Source organism: Aplysia californica, unplaced genomic scaffold (genome assembly GCF_000002075.1).
Source record: "Aplysia californica isolate F4 #8 unplaced genomic scaffold, AplCal3.0 scaffold00043, whole genome shotgun sequence".
In the NCBI taxonomy this organism is placed as follows: Eukaryota; Metazoa; Mollusca; class Gastropoda; order Aplysiida; family Aplysiidae; genus Aplysia; species Aplysia californica.
The window spans coordinates 1,878,443-1,898,140 of NW_004797313.1; the positions used below are offsets into that span (position 1 = coordinate 1,878,443).

The 19,698-nt window shown below is 37.6% G+C and overlaps 1 protein-coding gene across 1 annotated transcript in view; it reads right to left on the reverse strand.

Moving 5' to 3' along the window:
- Positions 1–7,504: 7,504 nt before the first annotated feature.
- The window catches only part of LOC101851246 (hypoxia-inducible factor 1-alpha inhibitor), a 17,212-nt gene continuing 5,018 nt past the window's right edge, over positions 7,505–19,698 (reverse strand). Inside the window, exons 2-8 of the mRNA XM_005092279.3 lie at positions 15,925–16,172; positions 15,274–15,422; positions 14,050–14,195; positions 13,199–13,305; positions 10,602–10,665; positions 9,678–9,785; positions 7,505–8,771 (exon numbers count right to left, since the gene is read on the reverse strand). Of these exons, the coding sequence (XP_005092336.1) occupies positions 8,727–8,771; positions 9,678–9,785; positions 10,602–10,665; positions 13,199–13,305; positions 14,050–14,195; positions 15,274–15,422; positions 15,925–16,172 (867 nt within the window). The 3' untranslated portion in view covers positions 7,505–8,726. The remainder of the gene's footprint in view (positions 8,772–9,677; positions 9,786–10,601; positions 10,666–13,198; positions 13,306–14,049; positions 14,196–15,273; positions 15,423–15,924; positions 16,173–19,698) is intronic.

Consider the following 19,698-nt stretch of genomic DNA (forward strand, 5'->3'; position numbering starts at 1 on the left):
TGAAACAGACCTATAACATTCTTGAAGCTATGATTATAACTTATAAGACCATAATATTTCCAATACAAAGGTCTTTTGTTTTTCAGTCTACATGTAATACTGTGACCACATCACCATACAAATCCCACACCAAGAGCCAAATTTTCATGTGTTACAACGCAGTGGAATCTGGCGCTCGTCAATTTTTGGGCATTTGAAGTTATAAGTATCATCTTAAAGGTTGTTCATTTGCCTTGCTTTCGATGGAATAGATAGAAGTCGAGATACTTGAGATTGAAGGAGGTGAGGTTGCCTGGTTTCAGAAGTAAAATTAGCGAGAAAATGGCTGTCAACGTTTGGTGACTTCCATAGCTTAAGAGTCCTTGGAAACTGCAAATTTACATATTTGTGCCTTTACTCAATGTTTTTCCATAAAAATCCATACCCAAAAGTGATTTTGAATGGACATACAAGATGTTGAACCAAAAAACAAAAATTCTTTAAAAATTTCCAAACTCCGAAAAACGCAGATTTCTCAGATTTCATTATTTTGACGAGCGCCTGATTTCACCACGATACCTCACATCTGATGACTTTGCAAGTTCTAAAAAAAAAATTTTTTAAATCAACTCACATAACATGCAACGTCAAATTTCTGTTTGGAAGAAAAAAATACCACCAAAAAACTGCGTCACAAGCTAATAATATTGCAAACGTGCTAAGCACCTGGGGCTCATTGCACATTCGATTCCGAAGAAGCAAACTGCTCACCAGAATCACCATACCCAAAGTTGGACGTTGGCAGACAAAATGTAACACACATGTGCATTTTGTTTCATGGGACAAAGAGACCAGAGACTGGAAAGCTGCCAACCCTTCCTTTATTATCTGACGCGAACTTCCTGTTTTCTTATTTTCAAATTATCTTCACAATGTGCAGCTGTGATTTCTCAAATCCATGTTAATTTCTTATTTTCTTTTTGTTATAAAAGTCAGTCGTAGCATTGAAAACCATCAAGTTAACAGCTACAACCTCCCTTAAACCACTTTCATGATCCTGTGCGATCAATGCATCGATGTGAAGTTGAAAATAAGGTTTACTTTTTTTTTTTTAAGTTCCAAAGGTTGGCAACTCTGCATGCATTATTAGCAACTACACATTTCAACTGCTCAGAGTAAAACTCCGCCATATATCCTTTTGAAAAGTGATGTATGATGGAGTCTTGCACTGAGCAGTCTGTTTATACAAGCCAACAAACAATATGAAAAGAGTCGCCTCTCTTTTTATGTTCTATTCATTAGCACACTGCTTAACATGAAATCTTGCTTAACACAAAGAAATTCTCTGGTCCCATGAAGTATGTGTTATCAGGGTTTTACTGTATCTATATTACAAACATATATTCGTACATTTTGATTTAAACAGTCCAAGTCTACATGTCATGGACTTGGAAGATGGTCTTTAACTTACAAAGTAGACATCACACAATAAGAAAATGGCAAATTACTTCATGACTCGTTTATCACAGTTAATACCGATTCATTTGCCTAGAGTGAACAACTAGGACTTAATTAAACAGGGATCATTCAACAACAAAAGAAAGCATTCAAATTCAAATGTACTTCACAAAGCTGACAAGCTTAAGCCATTCAAGCAAACTGCTTATAAATTCATCATAAGTACATGTATTATCAATCATCTTCTCAAAATAAAAGTCAGTTGGAAGTCATTATTAGTTTCCAAAATATTTCAAATTAGATTCACTGACCATTCTTTCAAAAAAGCACAATAAACCTGTCATGGCGACAATCACTCCCAAATGTATTTTCGGTGAAGAAGGCTCATTTTTTTCGCTTCAAAAGTTGATGTTTATAAAACATACGTCAATAATCAAACAAGCCCAGACAGCGTTCCAACAGACTGATCAACCCAGCTGCAGAAAGGCATTTGTCAATCAACAGAAACCCTGATTATGCGAATGATAGTGGTATACAGTCGAACCCGCCTTAACGGAAACCTGTGTAAAAACAGAAACCTGTCTTAACGGAATCTCCCCGCTCCCCCCTCTTTAATTACCTGTATAAAACTCAAACCTGTCCAAATCATAATGGAAGGAAAAATCCGCTCCCTTCCGAGTTTTACCTGTCTAAGACAGAAAATGCTTTGCCCGTTCAGCCTTGACTTGAAACAAAACTCGCAAGTTTGGTTCCACCAGCTCTAAACTAAAGGCTATGGCCATGCTGCCGGGCACAGGAGGGGAGTAGAGGTTCAATTTGGGGGAGATGTTACCCCATCTATGTTAGCCCTGAGCGATGAAGATGTCAGGGTGGTGTGGGTCTGAAATCTCACGAGGGCCAGTAAAAGTGCTTGAGTGGTGCTCCAACACAGAAACTTTCATTGGTAGCCAGAGGCCAGAGGTGTGAAATTAGTTTAACCAATGCCTGACGCCCTGATCGCACAGCCAGCCGAGAAAAGAGTTCCTCGAATCGTTGTTATAATGTATCGGTCAACTGTGCTTGTTACACCGATGTGTTGGGCTAAGGGTGGAAGCAAAGACATTCCAACATTTCTGTTTTTAATAGGTCAAACAGTGGTCCAATGAAATGCAAGCACTGGTGGTAATTGGATAAGTAAGACTGATGCATGTCATTATCAGAGAGGATAGCACTTGAGAGGTGTGAAGTTTTGACCACTGCTTGCCGACTGGACAAGCGACCCTTGATCACACCAGCAGGGCCTTTGAAACCCCCCTCCACCCCCCCAAAATTCCCCTGTCTAAGACAGAAAATGTCTAGGATGGAATTTTTTTCTAGCACTCTTGCGATTCCCTCTTACACAGGTTCGACTGTACTTCTAAATGGCAATAGCAGCAGCAAACTTGTACAGCCTTCAAGAAAGTGAGATCATAGCATGGGAACAACAGGTTAGCCACTCATTTGCACCCTGTTCCTATAAGGCAAAGAAATATGCTTGATAAGGAAAAAGCATAACATGTTTCAGAAAATTATTTTGTAATATTGTCCAAATTCTGAGGTAAGTACTCAAATATCATGCAATAAATTTTGTAACGGGCTTTTATCTACAGAGCTGAGAATGGCATACCACAAAAAAAAGGCTGAAAACTAGGGGGGTCCGGGGGCATGCCCCCCCCGGGAAAATTTTGAAAAAACGATGTGCGTGGGCCAAAGTCACCACAGTTCTCCACGTAACTACCGGTACTCGATTGTCACAACTGAATGCGATTCTACCAGTAATGAAGAAAAATAAAAAGTATTCGATTGAATGGTATCGACCGACACACGGATGTACTCGCACCTCAGTTTCGTCCAGCGAGCAGTTAAGAAAACTTCTAAAATTAAGATCGTCTTTTATTCAATTTGTTTTTTTATTCTTACTATAATATTATTATAATACGAAACTCTGAAAAAGGCGGAAGAGGTGTTCCGATGAGCGGACGGCAGTGTTGCAATGAGCAGAATTCTGCCTTTAGGCGGACAGTTCTCAGACCTGATCTAGAACAATTTGATTACAAATGCAAAACGAAGGTACATCAATTAACTCTTAACAGTATAGCGTTGCAGAAAGGGAAATAATTTCAACATTCCACGCCATCCTCCCCTGGCACAAAACAGCAGTTCTGATATGTATGCAAACTCTTAGCACACAGAAAGAGTGTCAAGACAATGGTGTGGCAATACAGGAGATTTGTTTCATTTTTTTTTTTCCTTCATTCATTCTCTCCTAAGAATCCAGAATATTATTCATTTATGGAAGCAAGAAAATCCATTTACTCTTTCGTTAAACTTAAGAACATGGCACAAGTCGAAACATATTGCACTTTAAAGCGCTAAACATAAAAAATAAATGCATGGTAACACACAATTATAGGACTGACATATGACTGTGAAAAGAACCCCAGCGTTAGATCTAGATATGAGTGTCAAACTGGACAAAATAAGTCACCTGTCAAGTCTTGAATTTATGTAGCAACATGGATTAGAAATGAAAGATCTATTCTTAACTTTAAAGATGGGGAGGGGGTGGGGGGAGGGAGTACATATATTGCTAGTGTTATGCTCTATCTGTGTAACTAAAAGAAATACGTTAACTTTTTAAAAAAATTCTAAAACCCTAACCAAGGTCAATTTGCAGGTCCTAAAAAAAGTAAATCAGAGTCAGAATGCTTTCTTAAAAGCATAAAAGTAGGCCTACTGATGGCTAACCTTGAGCGATATTTCTCTTAACAATTTAAATCAGAATGTTTTGGGATTTTTGGCCAGCTGTGTTGAGAAATGTTCTTTGTTTTTTGTTTTAGCACAGGTTTTACGTAACTGCATAAGATCATATGAGCGCCAAGGGGTGGATGTCAACAGAGAAGTCCATACAGGGAATCAGACTTACTCTGCTCACCTCTTTTGCTTCAACAGCACAAAGTAGAGGAAAAATGACGATAGTCAGGATTAGGAACGAAAAAGAAGCAGTTCCCTGTTGTAGTTCAGGCACAGTTATGAGCATGACATTGATGAATCAGCCCATTTACGATTACAGTTCTACTGTGCATAAGAACATGGTTCCCCCTTTGGGAATGGCCTAAAGACACTTGAAAAATGTTCATGAAATCTGTTACACAAATAGAGCAGAACATTTTCAATATAAGTCTGGCAGTTGTGGTTTTAAATTTATAGATAGGAAGTCTGAGAAATTATTTATTTTTTAAAAAAGTAGTGTCAATAAGTTTGAGCCCCTCATCATTGTTGCCAGATCTCTTAAAACATCAGAATAGGCCTACCACAAGAGACTCATCCTGTTATGTCAGCTCACATTCATACTTTTGAACATAGCAAATCAACATTATAGAGAGAAACCACCAAATAATGAAGGGCAGTTTACAGCAAAAGAGAACCATAGCCACCACATTCACATTTTACCGGTAACAGAAGAGAAAAACAATAACACTAAGAGAAGTATAATTGGCAGGCTTAAGCAGTGCATCCACCTAACACCCACAAATTGTTAACAAAGGATTTTTAAAAATATTTTTTTCCCCGATCCAGCAGAAAGAGGATAACATGAGCTCCAAACCAGCTGCAAAAAGCATTTGAAAACTCTCATTTGAATTTGAAACCAATCAAGATCAATCTTAACAAGACATCAATTAGTGTCACAAAGATGACCAGCAAACATGACAAGACTATGTACTGTTATACAATCCATTATCATAATAATACCTGTAATAAAGCGCAAAACTGACTCTTAAATTCTAAAAGTAGAACATTCACTACATGAATGACTGATATGACTTAAGATTCAGATAACTGGAAAAACATATGTGAGGAATAGTGGTGAAATCAGCCCTCGCCAGAATAATAAAATCGAAGATATCATTTTTCTGATGGTTTGGCAAAATTTTCATAGAATTTTTTTTTGGACAGAAAACCTTTTATGTCAAATTTAAAACACATTTTTGTAGGGATTTTACTGGAACACCTTTATCAAAGACAAAAAATTTTAATTTTCTCTTTCCAAAGACTCTCAAGCTAAGAATATCAACAAATTTGGCGGCCATTTGCAAGCTAACTTTACCTCTGAAACTAAGTGATTCAACCTCATTCAATCACAAATATCTCCACTTCTATTCAAGACAGATAAGTCTTTTTTTAAAATCAAAGATAGACAAATGAACAAGCTATAAGATGACACCAATAACTCAACATGCTCAAAATTTGAGGAGGGCTTGATTCTATCACATCATGACACATATGCTCTTCAAAAGCTTATGTTGAATGAGAACAAAACCAGAGTATAAAAAGAAGAGAACATTGAAAAGCAAAGACGTTGCCCACCAACATTATTTCCCATCCCCATTTTCCTTCATGGTGTCATCAAACAGCATAATAACATTCCTAAAAATTCTGGATACAAAGCAGAAAAGAAATAGTCAATCATAAAGAAAAAAGACATCAGAAATATTGAATCACATAAAAGAAAAGATAAAAGAGAAACATTTAAAAAAAAAAAGATTCCAGAACAATCCATTACTTTTTCCACAATTCCAAAAGCAAAACTAGGGTGACAATATTTCGAAAACGAGGAAGAAGAAGAAAAGGATGCCTGGATGAAAGACTCTGATAAATACCATTTTGCAATTTGGCACTTGTCAGGGACTTGCACACAACCAGTTAAGTTTTTTTAGCACTTTTTTAAATCGCACAAATCAGGGAAGAACACATTTCACCTATCTGAACACTGGAAAGAAAACCCTTAAAAATGAAGCACCCAGATTCCAGCCATGACTGCCTTCTTTCATTACTTTGATCATAATTGTTGCACTTTTTTATATTTATTTAGCACCAATATAACACTTTCGTTTGGTCTCGTGACACAATGCAGCGAACAACATCAAAAGAAAATCTGTAGATCAGCAGTACCCTAAAGCAGGGGAGAAAAAAAAAAGTAGGATCTAAATGTGGCACCTTTTGACCACCCGCGGATAGTGTTTTGCAAGCCAGCAGAGTACTAAGGGCTTCCATGACAAACCAACAAATATATAACAATTGGCTACAACATGTTTTCTAAAATCAGGAGAAGTAATAAACCTTCATTGCCTTTCTCACCCTGGATCAGGAAATAGGCCATGAACACTTTCCACCTTTCCCTATCCTGGGCTAGTCGCCAGAAGTCACTCCATGTCTTCCCACTTTTCTGCACATCCATTTCCGTGACTCTTCTCCAAGTTTCACGTGGTCTTCCCCTTGACATTTTATCCTGTGGGTTCTATAAACCTTAGACATGGCAAAAGGTTTCCACAGTAACATATTGATTAGAAATGCCGGTATTCAAAAACATCACAAAAATGATTTCAAAAGAAAACACTTAAAGTTATAATATAGAATGGACATAATAATTGAATAGCCAAAAAAACAAACAAAAGAAATGTTAAAATCATCACTGTTTTCTTCAATGGTTGTGACTTAAAGACAAAATTGAACCGCTAAATACCCTGCAAGAAATAAGTACGCATTTAGTAGGCCTACTATTACAGAGGGTTTTTTAATGTCATAATCTCTCACAGTCATTGTCATTATTCTTTATTGCTGGGAAAAGTTATCTTCCTCTACAACATGTGAAGAGCCAGGAAACAGACAAAGATGTGCCTCATTTTGTAAAATGGATGAATCATATAGGATAATAAGAGATTTCCATTGGTACACAATAACAAAACTGTCCAACTTAAACTGAAGATACAAACTACTTACAAAAGATGGCATATCTCAATGGGTCCAGATGAAAATTAGGTGGAAATTAACTGAAGCAGACTTGCTTACAAAAACTAGAATTTCTCAAGAAATGCGCAACATTTTCTTATCTTATACATAAAATGAAAAATATCAATATTTCAGCTTTATCCACGACGGTCACAAAGTAACTTTCTTTCTGTCTCTCTCAACCTATAAGAAATAATTAGTTTTGGCTGGCAACATGATACAAGGCAAACGAATTGGGAAATATAACGTACCATAAGCATGTTTTTTTTTTTACTTGTGCACACATAATTTAAGTAGACATGACCTTACAAATCCAATCTGCAAAGTAAACAAATGTTGAAACTGAAACTAATATTAGAATTTCTAATAGAACTCACCTCACACCACCTCACAATCAATCAGTATTCTGGTTAAATGTGTACGCCCTAATACCAAGAAAACAAATTAAATCTTTCATTTCAAGTTGACCATTATAAAACCATCAAAACACTTCTAAGACATACGTATTTGTGTGCTAAAAGGATATGAAATATAATGTACTCTAGGTTCTCACATTTGCAAACGTTGTTCGATTGTCAGAATAAAAAGTATAAAAATATACCTCCTTCCCTCAAAAGAAAATTGAAAATTAAACAAATCAAAATTTTAAAAACAATCTTAATAAATACATTGGCAGCAAATAAAAATCTTTGACTTCAACATGTTAACAGGAAAAATAACCATTCATCAGATCACAGCTTGGAACAATCATACACTACCTTTCAATCAATACGCTATAACATATATAAACACAATTTGTGTTACAGTGCACAGATTAATTCAATTTATCAGATTTGCTGATGTAGCACAACTGTAGAAAAACATATAACACAGCATTTTGTAAAATAAAAATCAGTGACCATGGAATCAGAGTATTGCCTGCAACGAAATAAATCTATATTGAAGTTGAAGCAAAACATATTAAATTATTGTGGGTTAACATACCAATTGCAACTACAACTTTTCTACATGTCATCGAAACTTACACTCTCATCCATATTGCATTTTCAAGTCTGTCTTTGGTTCAATAGAGAAAAATCAAAACCTTAACAATGAAACACATACACACACCAACACACACACACACCACACACACACACCACACACACACACACACACACACACACACACACATATAAATATGTACTGAGATAACAACACTGTTTCTATTTTTCACCCCATCCAATTTTGACTGCAGACGGCATAGGCATCTCCGAGGCCTGTAAAGGGCACTCAAAATTCCACTGAAATGGATAATTCCCAATAAAAAAAAGCACCATAGTCCGAGCTGCATGCCACGAATTTCAGTGCAAAGCATCCAAACTCTTCGACACACATGAAAAAGTCCATGGAATCACAACAGCTGATATGCAATGGAAAAAAATATGATCTGCTCACACATTATAATGTGGTTCCTGAGGTAGAACGGAGAGGGGAATGTGTTACGTATACCTCCCTAGAACCATGTTGCTCATAAAAGGGGACATCTGAAAGAAAGAAAGTAAAATGAGTTAAACGGACTTCCATAAAACTGCCAAAACCTATGACAAACCTGTTAATACTACAACATTGCACTGGGCCAAAAGGCCAAAACTCATGAGTGACTGTGCAGGAACAAAAACAAAACAAGAGTAGATTTTTTTATTTTATGAGATAATTTTTATCAGAAATAAAATAATAGTCGCAGCAAGGCTGCATATTGTTAGAGAACGAATCCCTCAGCTCTCCCACAATACATCGTTGAGCACTGAGTCTGTGCGTGACCAAAACCTGTCAACCATAGTCATGGTATATAAGAAATTGCCTCTCTTACCAGAAAAATTCCAAAGGAAAACATTTTCATACATGCCGCTCTCATTTCTAGTGAGGAACTAACAAAAGTCAACTGTCTGAGACTAAAAATTTCAAGGCATTTACAATGTTAAAACAATAAAAAGTGATTTCTGTTCCAATAACACCCTAGCAGCTACAATTAAGATTTAAATTAAAATAAAATACCACGACCCACATCTCAAAGACTATATTAGCTTCTGCAATATACTTGAGTACAAAATGATATTTGAAAGCATCAAAAGTCTGTTTTGTTTGACCATTAAAGTTCCCGTCCCACAAAAAGCGTAGCTGTAAGTATTTTTAGTCTTTTAAACAGTAAAAGAAGTTTTTGTAAGGAGAGATGGAATTACACTGTACCGCTATGCAGGCAACAATGGCCCAAACCCCGAATGGGGCATCCAGAAATTTGGGGAGTTTGAGAAGTTTTCACTGCCCATCAATCTTTCGGCTCAGTCTTCCTGTACATGGGTTTTTAAAAAAAGATCTTGACTCACAAACTACCAACAGGACAGAAATGGGTGCTAAATTCATTCTATACCTTGCCGTAACTATAAGCTCACCTCAGATTTGTCGTTCAAGGCCTCTGCAATCATTTTCTCAATATTCCTCATGATGGCCACTTTCTGGCCAGCTGTCAGAGGGTACACAACCTTCATCGTCTGAGCAGCCTGTCAGAAAAACAAAGAGCCCATGAATGAATTTTCTATATTGAAGATTTTTCTAGTTTAATAGAATACAAGTGTAGTGTTGAGGAAATGTCTTTATTGCAGTTCACATAAAAATTCTGATGATCACTTGTCGATGATGTGGAGATGAGGTTAATGGCTCAGCTCAACTTATCGAGCCATAGAGTCAATAGTGACCATGTCAAAGTTCAACTTTTTTTTACACATTCCAGAAATCGATTCTCCTATTCTGATGAGACATCAAAGACATCTATTATTTTTATTGACATCACTCCTAAAAATACCTCTATCTAACATTAATCTATGTGACGCCAAAGAGGGAAGACACCCGACTCCACCCTGAAGTTACCTACACAATACAAGTCCAGCTGACAAAATACTTTTCCCTGATTAATCTTTGTCAGATAGTAGAAGAACAAATACCTAGAGGGCAATATTCTCTCTTTAAAAAAAAAACATTTTCACACTATGTCTCCATCATTGCATTTGATTTCCAAATAATATAAAGAAAGCTCTTGAAGCAGCTCAGAGGCACAGTATTCACTTAAGACAGCCCCTCCAACCATCAGTCCAATTCAGGGACAAGAGCTGAAAATGGTTTCGCTTTCTCCAACACATTACTTAACACTCCACATCAACATGTCAAAGCCAAAAAAAAACTAAACAGTTAATATGTAAGTATATTTATAAGAGAAAACATAGCTGCATTTACTTGCAATATGAATAGAGAGGACCAAAAAAAAAAAAGAGGAGCCAGTTGAAAAGCAACTTCAAAGACAAAAGTAATGGCTGACTGACCTTGTACCAAAATGTGATAGAGATCGTCTCTCCATGGCCTGATAAAGACTCAACTTGATGCCACCTGTAAAACACCAAAGTGAAATAATTTAGAGCTGAGATAACTATGCTAGCCAAGTAAGACAACAAAAAGAATGGAGAAAAACAAAACAATTTCAGAATGCTCGATTTCTTGGGGGGGGGGGGGGGGTTAGGCATCTTACTACTAATGGAGCTAAGGCCAAATTTTGCGAACAGTATATTCTCTGAAACTACAGACTGAAAAAATATGAAACTTTGCCAGTACCCATAACTTGAAACGTTGTGTTGCACTATTGTATTTTCATAAAGATCAAATGTGTAAGAAGAAAGCCCATTTTAAGTTAAAATTCAGTCCTTTTGTAGCAATCGCCATCATTTGCTTCAACATTGTATATTCAGTGCGGAGTGCCGACAGCGCCGAAGGATATTTTGTGTCCAGTTAGGTACATTAAGTAGATTTACGGGAATTCCCGGTTTCGGTCTCACGCCTTTGACAGCGGGGTTTGAAGCTCTCATAGAAGGAGGAGGAGGGGGAGGAGGAGGAGGAGGAGCAGCAGCAGGAGGAGGAGGGGGAGGAGGAGGAGAAGGATGAGGAGCAAGAGGATTAAGAGGAAGAGGAGGGGGGAGAACAAGAAGAAAAGGAAGGAGAAGAAGAATCTAGTAGTAATACATGTTATAAAGTGGGGACTTTTTCGTTCGTTACACTACCTTGGGGGAGAGAGAGAGAGAGAGAGAGAGAGAGAGAGAGAGAGAGAGAGAGAGAGAGAGAGAGAGAGAGAGAGAGAGAGAGAGAGAGAGAAGGAGAGAGAGAGAAGGATAAAGAGAGAGAGAGAAGGAGAGAGAGAGAGAAAAAAAAGAAGAGAGAGAGAGAGTGAAAGGAAGAGATAGAGGAGGCCAGAAAACACAGCAGAGGGAGGGTGGTGAGAGTGACAGGGAGGGTGTCGTTGAAAACCCCAAGAGTAGCCTACCGTAGGCCTACTTAATGTATTCATGGGTCAAAGTCAAAGGTTCAGCCCGGTTTACGCCTTGCTTGTAGTCGCATGTGTGTGTATGTCTAGATCTAATATCTAGATCAAGATTCATACAATCTTGAAAGTATTGAAAGTAGATTTCTCCTGCAGCGGATTTAGCACGCACGGCGAACTGCGCTGAAGGATATTTTGTGTTCAGTGTGTTCGTGTGTAGATCTATGTCTCTAGATCTAATATCTAATCTAGATCAAGATAAACCATGAAAGTATTGAAAGTAGATTTCTCCTGCAGTTGATTTAGCGCCCACGCCGAGGGATGAGTGTATTTTGTGCACAGTAAATCGAGTTCAAGAAGAATCGTGAAATGAAAGTAGAATCTAGATCTAGATCTGTTATATTTCGATAACCTATTGAATATTGAAAGTGGATTTTTCTTGCTGTGCATTATAGATTCTAAGATCTAGATCTAGATCTAGGCTAGATCTATATGTGAATCTCAGATCGAGATCAAGAATGATGAAAGTATTGAACGTGGATTGTTTCCAGTTGTGAATAGATATAGAGTTTAGAACTACGCTGTCGGTGAATCTAGATCGAGATCAAGAATCATGAAAGTATTCGTGAAAGTGTATTTTTCCTGCTGTGAAAAGATCAAGAAATCTAGGCCATCTGTGACGCCTGTTGGTTGTTAAAAAATGTGAATTTCGAAACTTAGATCTATCTATGGGCCTGGGCTCCTTCTTTCAATAATTATTGGCCTATGTGTTTATAACCCTTCGAGATCTAGGCTAGATCTAGAATCTAGATTAGGTTCTTCTAGGAAGCAACAATTGGCATGTAGCCTAGGCCTAGCCTAACTCTTTTTTTTAAAGTGATTGAGCTGGAACTTTAGGAGAAAATACCACGCCTTCGAAGAGGAGAAGAAGTCTTACCCCTAGAGGTAGTCAAGAGGGGATGTTACATGGATAAATTCATGGTAAAATATTTATGTTTCATTTCTTTCTTGTTTTCAGTCTTTTTCCTCTTCTTATCTTTCCTAATACTTCTTCATTATTATTCCGTTCGTAGAACGGGTACTTTTACTAGTGCATACTAAATACACCAGTGGATTTTTTTTAGTAGAGGTTTTATGGCGCTCCTAACTGCATGAGGCCGTATGAGTGCCACAAGATTAAAGGTGTTACAAGAGAGTAACAAACATAAAAAAGAAAAAGGGGAGATAAGGACAATAGATCTTTGATAGGAAAGAAGAAGCAAACCACATCAGAGCACCCGCCAACCACCCACACACCAAAGTAAGAGTGTGCGTGCGTACGATTGTGAGTGCGTGTGTGTGTGTGTGTGTGAGAGAGAGAGAGAGAAGAGAGAGAGAGAGAAAGAAAGAAAGAGAGAGAGAGAGAGAGAGAGAGAGAGAGAGAGAGAGTACACAGACAGACAGACAGACAGACAGACAGACAGACAGACAGACAGACAGACAGACAGACAGACAGACAGACAGACAGTTAGACAGACAGACAGACAGGCAGGCAGGCAGGCAGGCAGGCAGGCAGGCAGGCAGGCAGGCAGACAGATAGGCAGACAGACAGACAGACAGGACAATTCTTACCAGTACATTGGAATATACAGTACATCTTTTGGACCAACAATGCCTTCATATCCTTTCAAATCAGCAAACTTTGGGAATTTCTCAAAATCAGGATTATCGAAATCCACCTGAAATAGAAACAGTAAAACGAAAATTATTTTTTTAAATAACCTGTAACGATGGGCAAACATGGGGGTTAAAAATTTCAATTTCAGCTGGAACCCTGCGGGAAAAATGATGAAATTCCCATAATCCTCATATAAGTAGGTTCTACTCCCATTTCTTAATAAGTACATCTCATCCCTACAGTTCTGCATATCCTTAGGAGCTAAGGATAAGGTTATAAGAACTCTCTTTTTATCAAATCAACAGCCAGAGAGGATATCAAATGACTTCCAAAAAAAGGTCTTAAAAGTTCATATTTTTGCAAGCATATCTGATCTTCATCATAGAATTCAAAACATTCTATAATGAAAGTATAATTTCTGTATACAATCTTCAGCAACATGCAATTTCACTTAGAATGACACACTTTCATGTCAAACAACAACGAGAAAAGCTTGTTATTAGATCCTGCAGCAAAACTAGCAGGTGTGCTCTTTGTCATGTATTTACTTTTAAAACCTAACATAGTCTCAGCACTGTTTTACCCCTTTCTATTATAAAACCTTGTGACGGAGCAAGAAGAAGAAAAGAAAAAAAGAACAACAAAAAGGAGAAAAAGATCAACAAGAAAAGGAATGGAGGAAGAGGATGGGGAGAAGCCAGGGAAGTGAGAGGGGGTGAGAGAGAGGAGGAAAGTGAAGGAAACAGAGGAAGAAGACAGGAGAGAAGAGAAATGAAAAAAAAGAAGATAAAAAAAAGGTTCAGACCTGACTCTGCCTGTCGTGTGGGTGGTAAATGGGGTACGGGTACAGGCACTCAAACTGGTCTGGGTCAAAGAGCAAAAAACGTTTGTAACCCTGAATCTGGGCAAACAGGTTCTCTTGCTCATCATAATGGGCAGGCGTGATCACCCCTGGTGGCAGTACAGAGAAAATCCATTAATCAATCAGTCTGAATGGACCATGGAAAAGCATACACTAAAAACCTAAGGCAACCAACACTATCAAAGTAATCAATAACTTGGAAAATTTTACAAAGACAGTAGCCTTATCAGTCAAAACTCTTCAGTCCGAGTTGAATGAGGGGTCCCATTCATATTTGTTAAGCTGCAATCATCATCATTGCCTTTCTCACCCTGCACCAGGGTATAAGCCACGGACAAACACTTTCCACCTTTCTCTATCCTGGGCTAGCCTCTTGATGTTATTCCATGTCTTCCTTCTTTTCTGTACATCAATTTCTGTGATTCTTATCCAGGTTGAACGCAGTCTTCCCCTTGATCTCTTACCCTGTGGATTTCAATCCAACACTTTCTTTGTTATGCAGCTGCCTGACCTCCTGGGAGTATGTCCAATCCATCGCCACTGCCTTCTTCCTACCACATCTTTGACTGGGATGTGTCTTGTTTTCCATAATACTTCCTCGTTGGTGACCCTGTCTGTCCATCTGATCCTCAGTAACTTTCTTAGACACTTGTTCAAGAAAACCTGGATCCTATTTATGCAAGTCTGTGATGCGTTCCATGTCTCATATCTATACAACAGAATTGACTTCACATTTGGATTGAAAACCCAAAGCTATACCATTTTTGAGCCCTCTGGTGGTTTTCTTCATCAGCCAATTGACTGCCAATATGAAGAGGAAAGGTGATAGTAAATATCCCTGTCTCACACCAGTCTGTCTTGACGTCAAACCTGTCAGTGAGCTGGCTATCATGTATAACCCTGCAACTTGTCCCTTCGTATGCTGCAATGTGCTAATGATATTACTATATATTTCAAGAACTGTTTACTTTTCGAAGAGTCCAAGTTTACACTGATGTCTCAGTTTTACCTCATACAAAAAAGACAAGGTCTTTAATAAAGATATACTAGGGCCAGTAAGAAAAAAATTCATTGACAGCAAGTTAAGCAACCAGAAGAGTAAACATATTATGTATGAATGTGATCCTTGCAATGTTGAAAGTTACTTTTCAAACTAAAGTACACTACCTTCCATTCCAACAAGCAAAAGGTTTGAGGTCAAAGGGCCCCATCTGTTGGTCTTCTGCTGTTGATTTGCCCACTCCCAATTGAAGTTAGTGAAATCCATGACAATCCATTTGCCTACTGTGTCATTCAAAGGTTGCTGCAGGTACATTCTGTTTAAGGGAGCAAGGAAAAGGTCTTGGTGCTATTCATTTCAAGTGTGACAGAAATTTTCCATTATACAAATTGGAAGTAAAAAATGTATGCAAGACCCCCCCCCCCCCCCCCCCCCCCGACATTGCCATTTCAAAATATTATCGTAAAATAGAAACTGTTTTATCACATTGAACGCAGATTTCTTTTTCTATCAGAGCACTTCTTTCTTTCTTTGGGGCAATCACCCTGGGCCAAGGTATGTCAAAGTTAGAAGAAGTGGCCAGGGACAACCTGCACAGTACAGAGAGAGTAAACAGTAAGTTACTTTTGTGACAATTTTTAAAATGATGATAGCTCTTAGACTTTTTGTGGTTGCTCTTCAACATACCCCAAACCTGTCAGGCTGAAATAGTTGTTGGGCTTAAAATAGCTAAGGCTCAAATGTGTTAACTATTCCTAAATAGAACTTTGATTCTAAAGGTCATACAATTCAACACAGAAGACAGTCCAGTCTATTACCTTTCCTTCTCATTATTTCTCTCCTGTTTCAATTTGGCAGCAAATTCCTGGAAGGTCATGTCTGTGTGTGAAGTTGGTGGTTTGAAATCTTTGTTCTCAGGCATTTTCTTCTCATCATAGTACTTGAACTTTCCTGAGCTAGAGGTGTACACAGTATATTGACCACAACCAAGGTTGGAACACAAGTAGTCCATGTCCCAGTGATAAGCCGAGCCAACAAGGTTAGATCCCGTCAAGATCACTGGTTGCTGAAAATAAAAACATGATAAATCAGAGGACGGTCCACTTGAATTCCACTCTTCGATTTGGCAATGACAAGGTCAGAGGAAGACCTAGTGAGCACTGCTAAATTTAGCTGATAAGGGTTCTCCACCAACACAGTAGTATTATTACACTACAAGATCAATAATGTTCAACAGCAAGGTGGCCAAATGTTTTCCATCAATAAAGACCACGATGAACTAGGGGGTATCACCAAAAGCGTAAAAAGTTAATGGTAATGTCAAAGTGTAGTAGGTATGGGCCGAAGGTGTGGGTAAAAGTCTGGAAGCAAAGAAGAAAAAAATAAAAACTACGAGTACAGGGGAACTTGAAATAGAATCGGTGATCAAAAAGAAAACAATAATCCAGAACCGTTTCACTAAAAGTACAAGGTACAAAAGCTTTTTCTGATTTAATTTGCCAGAATGCCTTTATAATTTTACCCTCTACAAGCTAATAAAATTGTAATAAGCCCAGAAAGCACGATTTTACAGGTGAAAAAAAACAACTGCTTATTCTTTTAACAATTGAACTTACATTATATAATTTTTCTTGCTTTTTTCCAACATCTAAAATTTGAATGTTGAACAAATATTTCTTGAGCGCTTGCACCCAGTAAAACGCTCTAAAAAATTATGGACTCTTGAAAATTGCTTCAGAATAGAGAGAATATTGTTCAGTCCAAATTTCCTCCAGCCCTCAGTTTACTATCTCTACTTCAGATTCATTTCATCACAAGCAACCACCCCCCCTGCCTTGGAGATACTTTGGGTACAAGTTCCCATTATCAATTATCAACCAAACTTTCTGAGCTCTCAATATAACTGACAAAAAATGCAAAAGCAAATTTTGACTTCAACTCAGTTCCTGCAAATTTGCACCCGCACCTTTGTTCTATCCATGACCCACTTTCATTTCCCAGTGAGCAATCAAGCACTATCCCAGATAAACCGAAGTCAGTATGCCACCACATGAGTTGATGACACAGTGTCAATTGCAAATGATGAAAACATAGCACTCTTTCACACTAGACCAAAAGTAGTTAAAAATAACCCTTCTTGAACATTCACAATTATGTATGTTTCATTGAGGTACACACACACAAATTATAACCATTCTAAAAATTAAACGGGTGACATTTGAGGGATTTATCCTCTATGGTTCAAAGGGAACAAAATATTATCTAATTTCCAATTCTATATAAAAAAACATTTTTCTTCAGATCAACTACTTGTTTTATATATAACCCTATCATTGCCAGGGAGTGTGCATTCCTACACTAATTACTGTAAGGTCAGTATTTTCAGCTAAGCTCGTTAGTCAGCACAGCAGTCTCATACCTCACTGTTGGTGGACTCCCTGTCTAGATCTAGCCCACTCATGGAATCATATTTGGACCCCGGATCTTCAATGGTGTCACTTTCCTCATTCCTTATATTAGATCTACACATCTTATCCATAATTTCCAAAAATTTGAAAATTTAAGTGAAAAAGTAAAATTTGTTGTCTTTTAAAAATAATTTTTGTTTTTAGGTTTTGAAAGAGCACGCTGTCTCCCGGAGGACTTGACCTGTGTTTATCCATTGTTTGCAAGCCAAACAGTAAAGTAATAGTGGCAAATTTGGTATCAATATATGTGAGGCAGCGTGGTGGAATCAGGCACTCGTCAATTTTTGGGCATGAAGAGTTATCGGTGTCATCTTAAATCTTGTTCACTTGTCTTTATTTAAATGAAAAAAATATCCATTTATCTTGAATACAAGTCGAGATATTTGCAAATGAAGGAGGTGGGGGTCACCTGTTTTCAGAGGAAAAATTAGTGAGAAAATGGCCGACAAAGATTTGTTATTTCCTTAGCTTAAGAGTCCGCGGTAACTGAAAATTTACATTTTTTGTTCCTTTAATCAACGTTTTTAAGAAAAATCCAAACAGAAATGAGTTCTTGAAAGGGCATGAAAGGTGTGGAGCCAAAAACAAAAATTTGATAAAAATTCACAAACCTGCGGAAAAATGCAAGTTTCTTCACTCTGATTATTTTGACCAGAGCCTGATTCCACCACGCTGCCTCACATATATATTTGCTAATTTTTTACTCCCAAATTTACATCTATGTAGTGCTTGTGGCTATATCTTACAGAAAAATTAGAGCTAGTTGATTATCAGTTGATTGGCACGTAATGCGGCAAATTTTGTAAACTTTCGCGACGTTCATGGTATAGCACAAAGCTAAAAATTTTTTATATATATATATATATATATGAGCCATTGCCAAAACGTTGGGAAAAACACACACATCTCACATTAGTGTGCATAAAATGTGATGTACTAGTATTTATTATTCCAAAACTTATACACATGTCAAATATAGGATGTAGAACCTGCATTAGCAGTTTCAGACCCCATGTCAGCTTTACAATCTTGAGCTCGTAAATGTTTTGCCAAAAATGTTCATTTTTTAGTGATTCCTGGACTGTCATTTTCAGCACACCAATGCAAACTTCCAAGAATGTCCAAAATTTAGTATTTTTGGGTGTTTTATTTTTACGTGTGCTTTGATCCTATGCTATTTGTCATTGAGAAAGGTTAACTTGCTCAAGAAATCGGTTTATTTGTTTGTAAATAAACAAACAATTCGGATCACTTGTGCGTCAGTCGTGTCGTCACGGACTAGGTGTTTAAAAAAACTCCATTATTTTTCAGTAGAATCACCGTAGCTGGTTAAATCATTTTGCTTTTCATTGTTTATTCAATACTTCAAAAGCCGCAATGCGCGAAAGGAACATCGGGTTCCTAGATCTACGATTTCGGTCGGCTGTTTAACTGAATTCGTCTATTCTGCCGCTGGCAGCGGCTCTGAGTTGATCCGCTGCCTCCATTTGGCTGCTGTGAGCAGCTCAACGAAATCCGAAACAAATGTGCACTTTTTAACATAGTTCCTACTTTTTAAGTTGTCGAAAGGAAGTGGAACTTGTAAACAAACCTGACCTCAATCTCTGAGCACCAATATCGATTGAAACTCCGCGAAATTCTTGCAAAAATCGTTGTTTTGTTGTCGCGATGTAGGCTAGATCTAAGGGTAAACAACACGGAGCCTGGTATAATAAAAAGGCTCTTCAAAGAAAGATATTCAACTAAATTTATGAAATTCTTGCATAAATGTATGCTAGGGTCATATCGCTACAATGTTGTGTTGATTCCTATGGATTATAAGGACTTGTAGAGCTGAGAAAATGAGGTAAGTTGAAATTTTCTAAGAGCTGTTGCGCAATTTTTTTTTCTCATTCGTTTTTGTCAGAGGGAAAATGCAATACAAACAGATTATAGGTCATTGTTATTGATATAAACATATTCTTCTATTTATTCCCATCAGTTTGGTATATGACAATACCTATTAGGGGGGCTCTCGTGGCCTAGAGGTTAAGGTGTTCGCCTCTCATTCAAAGGTCCCGGGTTCGAATCCGGGTAGCGACCAAAACATTTTCTTCTCTAAATTTGTCTCCTTTCACCTCCTTT